General features: G+C 46.3%; 1 protein-coding gene and 1 long non-coding RNA gene across 2 annotated transcripts in view; one reads left to right on the top strand and one right to left on the bottom strand.

The window, feature by feature from the left end:
- Positions 1-201, bottom strand: part of LOC132539900 (uncharacterized) — a 48145-nt gene extending 47944 nt beyond the window's left edge. The window contains exon 1 of the long non-coding RNA XR_009551187.1: positions 63-201. This is a non-coding gene — a long non-coding RNA (uncharacterized LOC132539900). The remainder of the gene's footprint in view (positions 1-62) is intronic.
- DLX6 (distal-less homeobox 6) overlaps positions 1-4768 on the top strand; it is a 5488-nt gene extending 720 nt beyond the window's left edge. Inside the window, exons 1-3 of the mRNA XM_007532556.3 lie at positions 1-117; positions 1432-1625; positions 3508-4768. The exon at positions 1-117 is cut by the window's left edge and continues 720 nt beyond it. Coding sequence (XP_007532618.1) covers positions 1-117; positions 1432-1625; positions 3508-3759 — 563 coding nt within the window. The 3' untranslated portion in view covers positions 3760-4768. The remainder of the gene's footprint in view (positions 118-1431; positions 1626-3507) is intronic.
- Positions 4769-11142: the final 6374 nt, after the last annotated feature.

The following is an 11142-nucleotide window of genomic DNA, read 5'->3' as shown; positions in this document are numbered from 1 at the left end:
CCTACAACCACCGCTCGCTCGCCGCCTACCCCTACATGAGCCATTCGCAGCACAGCCCTTACCTCCAGTCCTACCACAACAGCAGCGCGGCCGCCCAGACGCGAGGGGACGACACAGGTGAGAGGCCGCTTGGGCAGCTCGCTTCTCCCGCCTCCGGGCTGTCCCCCACCCCGCCCGCCCCGCTCACTTCCTCAACGCCCGGGCCTCCGCCAGCCCCCTCCCCCAGGCGGCCCGGCGCGCCCCCGGCGGAGCCCAGTGCGCACCCGCTCTCCTTGAGCCCGCCTGCCGGCCTAGCCCAGCCCGGCCCCTTCCCGCCGCGTCGGACCCTCGGCTCTCCCGCCGCGTGGCGCGGCACTGCGCGGCGCGGCCCGGCCCGGCCCGGCCCGGCCCGACCCGCGGAGCTCCCTCCTCTCCCGCGCGCACGCGGGCCGCGCCTCCGGCTCCGCGCTGGCTTCGCTCAACCAGTGGCCCGCACTGCGCTCTCCAACCCACTGGGTCTGTGCGCCCTTTGCCTGCCTCCTCCCCTCCGGTCTGGGACCCGCGTTTGGCAGGACTGAGGAAGTTTCTGGACCGGAACTGGGGAGCGTGTCTTGCACCCCAACCCAAATTGGTCAGCCTGTGTGGCCTACTTTGCGTGGGGAACCAGTGCGCTTCGGTGACCCGGAGGGAAGCTGGCGTGGCCTTTGACTCCAGTTATACTGGTGACTGTCGGGCTCTTTCCCGCGGACTTTGAGGTGACCTCCCCATGTACTCCCCACACCAGATTTGCCCCCCCCCCCCCGGTTTTCACTACGGTATTGGCAGCTTCTTTGTTCATGGAGGCGGAACCGAGGGCCTCCAGCGGGAGACTGGTTCTCAACACCGAAGGGCACCAACTTGCTGTGCGAGGCGCAGCCTATTCTCGAGCTGGTCTGAGCTGCTGGTAGGGTTTTGTTGGGGAGTTTGGGTTGTATCTCAGTGAAATCACCTCGGACACCCTGAGGGTTCTTGATGAACACAACTTGGAGTTAGTGACATCAAGTCAATTGGCTCCATACAAACACCAGAATTCAAGCACAGTTTAAGGCAGGGTAAAGACAGGCCGAGCGGCACAGCTCCACGGACAGAGCAGACACCCCGCGGAGTCGAGCACCCCAGAGAGCGGCCGGCGCGCCTAGGCTGAGGCCAGAAGCTGCTTGCGGGAAGGCCAAGGGCGCATGATTAGGGCCAGAGTCAGTCAACTGGGAGGGGGCGGTAGGCTTTCACAACCGCTGGTAGTTCCTGGTTACTGTGCACCCAGGGAGGTCAGGGTGGCTTGGGAACACCCTCACTGAACACCCTTACTGGGCTTAGGGAGAGCCCGCGTGGGGCAGGCCCAACCAATCTCCCAGCGCAGGGAGACTGCAGCAGTTGCCTGAGAGGTGATGGCCCCTCTGTGTCCTTTGCTTGCAGATCAACAAAAGACCACAGTGATTGAAAACGGAGAAATCAGGTTCAATGGAAAAGGGAAAAAGATTCGGAAGCCTCGGACCATTTATTCCAGCCTGCAGCTCCAGGCTTTAAACCATCGCTTTCAGCAGACTCAGTACCTGGCCCTTCCTGAGAGAGCTGAACTGGCAGCTTCCTTAGGACTGACACAAACACAGGTAATTCCCAAGAAGCCCGAGTATCCCTGAAAGGCTGACCCCACTTGCAGATCCTGCGGGGAACACATCAGAAGGAATTCTTGGCCTAGTCAACCAAGGATGGAAGGAGCTTAATGACAAATGATTTTGCTCCAGTCACGCACTTTCCGGGACAACACAGTGTGGAATAAATGACCTGGTATTGAATACTGGATTGGATTTGCACATCCTCCCAATCTTCGGCGACCCCACCCCAACCTAGTGTATTTTGGTGGCCAGACTCCTAATTTAATATTGTCCTATTTCAGAGCAGAACAACATGAAAGAGAACAGACACACAGGAGAAAAAGGAAAACATGTTTATGCCGGGACCAGAATAAGGCCCCGCTCATTTAAAGGATCCTTTGTAAATTCTGGTAGTTGAAATAAGAATTTCAGTTCATCAACTCTATATAGAAAGAAATTTTGAAGTGAAATGAAAGGGGGTGGGGAGAGAGAACCAGATAGATACAGGCTTCAATGGGATTTAATAAAGAAATCAAGGTGCAAAGCATTTATCCAAAAATGGGAGAGGTGGAGTTTTTCAGAAAATTTTCCTAAACTCAAAGGTTACATCATCCTGGGGACTGGCTGGTGCTGGCCTAAATACTTCTCTGGAGTACAGGACTTGGGAAAGCAATGGCAGAGGTGGTGATCAAAGAGAAATGCTTTCCCAAATTACAGCAGGTGAAACCTCAGTTAAGTACAGTTGCTGAAGTTCTTCTGTCCTACTAATTTGAAAGACATATGGTCATTTCAGACTTCACAGGAAGGAGCTTAGGCAGGTATATTAGGAGCCTGGTCATAAAGCCAGGCTGCAATCACCTGTGGTTTTTGTCCTTGCCTATTAACTTAGCTGCATGGGGTAGCAGGCCTCATCTGAGGTGGGTGATGTTCAGCACGGGGACTTCAAGTTTTATGAGATGTTTGCTGTGGATTGATTTCACGATGCCTTAGAACAGATGCTCTGGAAGTCCCCCCCCCTTTATTCAGCCTGCTTTATCTTGCTGCTGGAAATATCTAGGGTATGATATAAAAGGATTCTTACTATTAAGTAACTTGTAGCCTTCTTGAAAAAGAAGATTCTTATGGCTAAGGAATTTTTAGTGCAATGGAAAGTGCACCTTAGAACTTCCTTCTTCAAATAAAGTAGATCTGGGATGTTAGGCTTGATGTGTTCTCACCCCAAACTCACAATTAATACCTTATTTTCAGAAGCCTTTTGATTGTTAGTGATGGCAATGAAAGTCATGTGATGATTGTTGACTAAGTATCATATGAGGTAGAGAATGAGAGAAATACAGTCCCTAATCCTTGGAGGATTTGAGAGATGTATTTATATTGGGGAAAAAGATGCTCCATTTATAGATTAAGATATGTCCAATATGCATCTGTCTGTTCAATGTGTTTGATTATAAATGTACAGACTTTAGTATGTACCACTGTACATGAACAGATGTGCCAAGTTTGGTGGTTAGTAAATATAAAAGAATGCTGTTAGAAAAATGCATTCAAATGGACTTTATCACTAAAGTTCTCAGTTTAAAAGAAATTCCTTTTAATCCTAGCTGTTTCATTCACATTTACATTTTATTTTTATGTTTGCATGTTGTTGTAACTTAGGCTTGTGTCAAACTGAAAAATAATGACTTTATCCAGATTAGGTACCTTATAAAGGGTGAAGAGAGTAGGCTAAAAAGAGTTGACAGAGTGAAACAACTTGAGGGCTTGGTGTTTACAGAGGTTGTTTTTGGGGAGGGGTGACAGTGGGGGGAGGGAGCATTATAACTTCCAAGGCCTTGACTAGAAGCACTAGTTCTGGAAGTTTTGAAGGCCTAATGCTTGCTGCTACCTTTCATTCCAGGTGAAGATATGGTTTCAGAACAAACGCTCTAAGTTTAAGAAACTGCTGAAGCAGGGTAGTAACCCGCATGAGAGTGACCCTCTTCCGGGCTCTGCAGCCCTCTCGCCACGCTCCCCGGCTCTGCCTCCGGTGTGGGACGTTTCAGCATCAGCCAAGGGCGTCAGTATGCCCCCCAACAGCTACATGCCTGGCTATTCGCATTGGTACTCCTCTCCACACCAGGACACGATGCAGAGACCACAGATGATGTGAGTTGTCCAAGGGAAAGTGATACCCTAGGGAAACGTCTGAACAAGGCAAGGAGGATCCGGGATCTACTTGCATCTGCCAAACCTAGCCCAAGGAGCAGGCTCTAGGGAACTCTGATGTATGGTCAGAAAGTCTGGGCGCTTGCTCAAGCTTTCTCCCTCTCTCCAGCTGTCTCTCTCACTCATTCCTTTCTTTCTTTTTTTCTTCCTTCGTTTCTTCCCACATTTCTCTTCTTTCTTTCCTTTCTTCACCTGCCTTTCCCTTGAGCAGCCTCAGTAATTGATCTTGCATGAGAGAGCCAGAGAGCACTATACTGTGCCAATGCTCCTGAAACCCCTCACTGAAAGAATATTTTCCCTTACTCCTTGGGATCCAGGCTCCGAGCCGCTTCTTCTCTTTGGGAGTATCCATCAAAACGACTTTTTTACACAGACATTGCCCCCCCCGCCCCCCCGCACCAGAAGAATCTGTGCAAACATGGCAGCATTTTTACTTGTTTAATAAGTTTAAGACATTACATGATGAAAGAGAAGCATTTTGGACACCTACATTTTTATTTACTAATCCCAGACTGACAAAGAAAGAATGTGAGAGAGAAAAGAAAAAGAAAAAAGAAAGAAAAAGCCTTCAAATAACAACAGCCCTTCTCTAAAGAAAAAGGAAGATCTCGGACATAAGGGTAGAATATTGACACAAAGAGAATGCTGCATGTTTCGTCAAAACACAATGAGCAAGAATGGCAATTAAAAAGAAAGAAAAAAGAAAACAAAATCACTCTTCTCCCATCCACTCCCCCCAACCATGAACTGGAATCAGGAAAGACAGAGGAAACAACTAAAATCACCATTCTATTGCTTTGCTACATTTACTAGGTGAAATGGTGGTATTCACTAAGCTGATAGGGACGTTTATATCAAGAAACATTTCTGTATATATTGTTGAATTTTAGTTGTACATATACTTTGTATGTTTTTGTCTTCTTTCATATATGGAGTAAAAGCCACAAAATGCTGGGAGTGTCCTATATCTTTCTCTTTGTGTGCCTCCAATTCACTGTCCTTCCCTTCCTCTCAGTATATTTTCTATCACTCTCAAAAGAGTCTTATTTCCCAATGTCTATTCTTATAATCAAATCCATTTTGAACATTTGAATGATCCATTCCCAGGCTAGCCTCTAGATATGCAGAAATTTCCAGTGCAGAACTGAATGTTCTTCTTTCCCTTTCCTCACCCAAAATAATACAACCTGTTTATCTTTTTGTGGAAGCAGGTTTAAAAAACACAAAAGAGAAAAAAAATCAAAAAGTAAATGCACAACTAGTATTAGTTAATGTTTAAATCCTCTGTAAGCTACCTAGTTAGGAAAATGCACTATCTTGGATGAAATACATCCTTCCGATCTTGTGGAAAGCACAGAAATAATGAAAATAAAAAGTCCTTTCGTCATACAAGCAGGAAGCCCCATACTGCGAGAATTAATGGCTACAGACCTGGGCATCCTTCAAATTATGAACCTTGAAACCACTGAGCCATTTATCAGAAGTCAATAGAGATACTCAGAGTGCTCCATATAATGACAGCGACATACAGTCGTGCAAAAGGACAGTCACTATAATTAGACACAAAGCAAAGACTACTTACCAATATACCCGTTCCTTTTTTTGTTGAGCAACTTCCACGCTCAGTCAGTCTTCAGAATGGTTTAAAACCGATCAGTCTTGTCATTTTCTAGCATTCGCATTGTTACATTAGGAAAAATGTTTTCTTTTCTTTTTTCCCCCTTCCTACTGTGAAACTTTGGGTTCGTAGCTCCCCAGGATCAATTCTGAACAAAGCCTCCAGCTGCAGTGCCATCCAATTTGAAGCAGACATTGGGGACAATTTAAGGTTTTTATCCACAAGAAGGTTTTTTTCCATTCTCTTAAATGCAGCCATAATTAGAGTAATTTTTCATGTAGCCCGCTGATTACAGCGTTTTTACCGTCAAAGATAATTACCTGTAATTTTCTTCCACTTTTAATACTAAAAAGCCATCTTTATTTAGATTCAGGAACAGGAAAGGCGAAACAAAAGAGGGAAATTATTCTGTTATTCATACACAAATTGCAGAGATGTAGGACCTAAAATTGAAAATTAACCAAAATTATAATGCTGAAAAGAATGGAAGAGGCTGCAGAAGTACAGCTGGTAGTGGGGCTTTGCTGAATTATTCAAATTATGTTAGAGAGAAAGCTACCATACATCGAAACCAACACTAATTTTTCTTTAAAAAAATCCACCAGACACATACCAAACCACTGTGAGTACATGGAATTCTGAAACCCAGTAAATGCAAGTTAACATGTTGGAGGTGTTAGCATAGTGCTCTGTGTCATCTTTCACTCTCTCATAAATTAAGAAGAAATTCTGCCTAACCCCCCCTCCAAAAAAAAACCCCAAACCTATTTCTGGAATCATGCTTCCTATAGGCCCTCTGAACTTTAAGGGTTAATATTTTTGCTTTGTAGAATATATTGACCCCTCAATAAACTGATTCCTGAAAGGGAACTTGGTAGGAGGGGCTTGAGTGAAAAACCGCACCCAGTTGCGTTGGTCTACCACCACTCTCCACTTCTGAACTTCCCCAGAGTTCGAAATCTAGAGCTTCTGCCTAATCATACATATTTTCCGGGGGGGGGGGGGATGGAGAAAGGGGGGGAATGAACACAATAGCTGTTGAGGGTGAAGGTGAAGATTTTTCATGGGCACCAATAAGCATCTCATTATCTTTTGAAACAGTTTAATCCAAAGGTTCTCACCACCCTGAGAAAGGCCCTTCTACCCTAGGGTGAGGGAGCTAGAGGTGTCTCCAACTCCAGCATTTAACATCTTTAGCTGCTTCCAGGATCAGGAAACAGCGTCATCTATAGATAGAACAGCATGATTTCTTGAGAAAGGCTTCCTTGGTGCATTCCTAAATCAGACTGGTTGTGGGTCTCAGAAGCTGGATTCCAAATTTCAGCCAATCGTACCCCGCCTACCCCAGGGTCATAGTGTTTGGGCCCCTGGGGGTAGTAGCGCCATGGAGGGCTACCCACCCCTCCCCACTCCCTCACCAGCTTGAGGCAAAGACGCAGCAAAACAAACCTGAAGGGTTTCAGAGGCCAGTTACTCTGGAAACTTTCTCCCAAGTGGAAGAAGTTGCCGAAGGGGATATAGAATCCAGAGATTCAGATTGCACCTGCCAAGCAAGGTCCATGTACCTGGACCACTAAGGAAGCAGTCTCAGCAGCCTCTGCTCTTCTGAGGTCCCCAAATATAAAATCATGTCTTCATATAAAGACCTCAATGAATTTTCCTTAAGACTAGCATTAAGTAACACATTTCAAATAGATGTATGTTTGGACTCTCCCCACTTTCCAAGAAACCTGGCCCTTTCACACTCTCCATTCACAAGCTTCATCAAATACACCAACAGCACTGAAAACAAGGAAAACAAGACAAGTTCTTCAGGATCTCGTTCTCACTGGAAGCTTTTTACTCACCAAAACAACAACCACCCTTTCTTTACTGTTATAGAGGTAAAGGAATCAGAAAAATATAAAGCAAAGTTATAGTACATAATAAATCACAACAGCAACACATATAGCTTGGAAAGTGTGAGAAGAAAAATATGAAATGTGCCTTGAAGATTGTAAGAAATTAAAAAAAAAACTTACCCCCAGTGAATATCTCTTAAGCAATGATCAGGGTCTAGAAATCTATACTGAACAGAAGCAGAGGAGAATATTTTTCTGAGTCTCAGGGCAGAAGCTCTTTCTCTATATTCTTGGTTGAGTGAGCACATCCAGGTGTGAAATTGTTTGCACACCCCAGCACCTCTTATATTGCCAGCAAAATTAGCTGTTATTACTGTCACTGTTTAGTGATGGTTAGCGTGATACAAAAAAAAAAAAAAAACTGCTGTAATCAAGACCTGGCGCATCTTTGCAAATTACAGATAATTGTAAACGTCCAGATTATGATAATAGCATCCTAATCCAGTCTGCAATATAATTATTACAGAGTGTTACATCTGAAACTGTCCAGTAGGGCTAATTCAGCCATTATTTAGACCCTATTTTTGCACTGCAAATGGGTTGCTGAGTTGAAAATGTACGATTGTAATTTCACAGGGCACTCAATGAGTAATGGTATAGGAAGAGGAAAATACAAAAGTGAAATGTGAACAGTAGCGATCAAATCAAACCCTGAAGGACAAAGGACTGTTTGATTCATATGGAAAAAGAAGAGCAGGAATTAAGAAAATAGCAAATCAGTGGTCTAAAGCATTATGTGTCCAAATTTTCAATATGTGTAGGACTGTTGTGTTTGCAAGAGCTGTACATCTGCTGCTGCCTGGAATCTTAAATCTTTTTTTTTCCTCCTCTTTTTTTAACCTCCATTCTCTCCCCCACCCCCAGCATTTCCTTGCTTTGAAAATAAGTGCCCCTCCCCCAGGCAAGAAACATTTGTCAATTTCACCATTGTTTCTAAGGAGACCCAGAGCTTGCCTGTCATTTGTTTATGAACATTTACTTAAATGAATCTGTAATCTCTCTTGTCATCAGAGCAAAACGCCCTGGGTGCTTGTGAGTGTTCCTATACTCCATCTCCATCCCCTTTTGCTGCAGGCAAGTCATTGAGAGTCCTAAAGGCTATTAGCAGAAAACATATTAATTGCTGCTAATTAAATAAAGTAGGCTGGAAAGCTATCGCCTCCACTCGACTTGTCTGGCTATTGGTTTTAATCCTATCATTACCTTTTATTAATTAACACCCCCCCTCATATAAGCCACACCAGCTGCACCTTTTGCTACAACTCACTGATACTCTGGTGTCTGGATTTTAGAATTCAATTTTAAGTTTTCTTTCTTTCTTTTTTCTTTTCTTTTCCTTTCTTTCTCTTTCTTTTCTTGAAGGACAGTCTCTGATCCCAGGTGAAGTAGTAAAAGATCAAGGCAGTCTCCTAGAAGCATGGAAGAACCAAAAAATGTATCAGAACAAGAGAGTCAGAGAAAGACTGGGAAGAATAAAAGTGAGTCCCATATCCCAAGCACTTTGTTTCTGGGGGAGCGGAACCTGTCCAAATGGGGGAATTGGAGTTCAGTTCTGTTTCCTTCTGGGAACCTCCTGGTTACAGATATTAAAAGCCCTTACACTCTCCAAGAACATAGACGAGAGAGAGAAAGAGAGAGAGAGAGAGAGAGAGAGAGGTGGGATTTCCTAAGCATCTTTTCCTGCCAGGCAGACGGTATGTGATGATTCTCCCTCCTCCCACCACCTCACAGACTGGGAACTGCCCAGCAAAGGGCCACCCTGCAGGGTGGCAACTAGGCTTCCTAGCTCCTGTGAATGTAAGGGCAATAATGAAATGTCCCCTGTTTAGTGACCCCTGTTTATAGATGAAAGTTGAGTCCATATTCTACCTCTTCTCCCGCCCCTCTTCTCCCACCTTGCAAATGTCAAATGACAGAAATAGTCTAGGGATAACAATAAGCTTCCAGTGGCAGATTTCTGTCTTTTCACCTTTGCAAGAGAAGAAAGTGCTTTAAAATAAATCATAGCTATGGAACTGTTTACTGCCCTTCACCCCCAAATACTTGGGGGGGGGGATACAGTAGACTTATGTAGTGGAGACTCGATAGAAAACTGCTGTTATTGAACATGGTCTCTGTGTGTGTGTGTGTGTGTGTGTGTGTGTGTGTGTATGTGTTTGTGTGTATGTATGTGTGTGTGTGTGTACAATGATGTTATGAAACCATTTTGTTCCCTTTCTGTGGCAAAACGTTGTAATGTGTGGTATTTCACGGCTTTATATAAATCTTGGTTTAGGATGTGGAACAGACTCAATGTATGGAAATTTGGCAAAGGGAGACTTTGGATCCCCATAAATCAGAAGTAAGTACGAAATCCCAGCGAACAAGAGAGCAGAAACATTTAATTGCTGCAAAGCAGTACTCTCATCTCCTTTGAAAGAAAATCATGTAAATTCCCCTGGTTTCCATCTTCACAGTTAGAACTCGACCTATAAAACAGATTATTACATTACAGTTGACAACCTTGCATGATTGAAAGGAAAGGCTGCCCCACAGCCCCACCCCGCAGTTGATACAATACGTACTTTCTGCCCTGCACCACTAGGGAACCAAAAGCTTGTCAGAGGCAAAAGAAAATGTGGGCGAAGGGGAGATGCATAGACAAATATTTAGCCAATCCCACATTTGTTACCGCTATCTGGGCTGTTTTCGAACCCCAGAGTTCACTATGAGGAATTAAAAAAAAAAGTCCAGTGAGAGCAACCTGGACACGTGAGTAAAGAGAAAGCGTGGGCACAAGCCAGAGAGCCCCCTCCATAACCTTGGGGAGGGTAGGGGGGTCTCCATCCTGCTGCCGTGGGAGGGGTGCTTAGAGTTGGAGGAGAAGAATGATGACCGCAGGAGGATCCGCCAAAGTGGCGCGCTTCCCAGAGGTGGCGGAGGGCGTCTGTCCTCAGGGCGTGCCTCTAGGGAGAGCTGGGGAGCTGGGCTTTGGCAAGATCCCAGTGGCCAGTGGGAGGTGCACGATCCCAGGGGCTGGTGGGGAGGGGAGGGTGTGTGTTCGGAAGTCGGAGTGAGAAGTACCCCTAGTGGCCCCTCCTCTTGAATACAAGGTTGTGCAGAGTAGTGGGTGGGAAGACGGCAATGTTCCCGGAGGCAACACAGGAGCGTCGAGCTGGGGAGGTCGAGGGGTGTTCAGGCCGGAGTGAGGTGCAGCGCGAGCAGGGAGGAGGCCAGCTCGCTTTTGGCTCGCTCAGGGTGACTCCCTGGACCGCGGCGGCTAGGACGCCGGGAGCCATGGGGCGTCCAGTGGGATCAAAGAAGCCAGAGGAGGCCAGCCGGCGCGTCTGGGATTGTGGGCTAAGCAGTGGGAGAGAGAATTGGCATGGGCGGGGAGGTCTTGGCCAGGACTGTGTCACCAGGAGGGGGATGTGTGTGCGTGTGTTGATGTGCGGGTTAACACGCTCCTTCCTGAGGCCAAGGCCTAGGTGGAACCGAATGTGGGTGGACTGGCTTCTGGGTGGGTGCTCCAGCAAGAGGAGGAAAGAGAGCCAGATGAAGGGCAGCGAGGTCTGTGGGTTCCTCTGTGTGTGTCTCAGGCCCTGTGGCTCAGCGCTGGAGCCGCCTGGCACCCACAGGAATGTGACTTCTCCCGGCTACCCCCCTGTTCCACTAGGAGGTGGCCGCCAGGAAAGGGGGTGGGGACAGAAATCCGCCCAACTCAACATGAGTCTCAAACAAAGGCCAATTTATCTGTTCTCTTACAGGAGGGCCTGGAGACGACCTGGGCACCAAGGGCTCACACTGAACCAGCCAGCTTGCCCCGTGT

This window comes from Erinaceus europaeus, chromosome 8, assembly GCF_950295315.1.
Source record: "Erinaceus europaeus chromosome 8, mEriEur2.1, whole genome shotgun sequence".
Lineage (NCBI taxonomy): Eukaryota > Metazoa > Chordata > Mammalia > Eulipotyphla > Erinaceidae > Erinaceus > Erinaceus europaeus.
The sequence above is the reverse complement of the archived record's forward strand: the minus strand, read 5'-3'. Positions and strand labels throughout refer to the sequence as shown.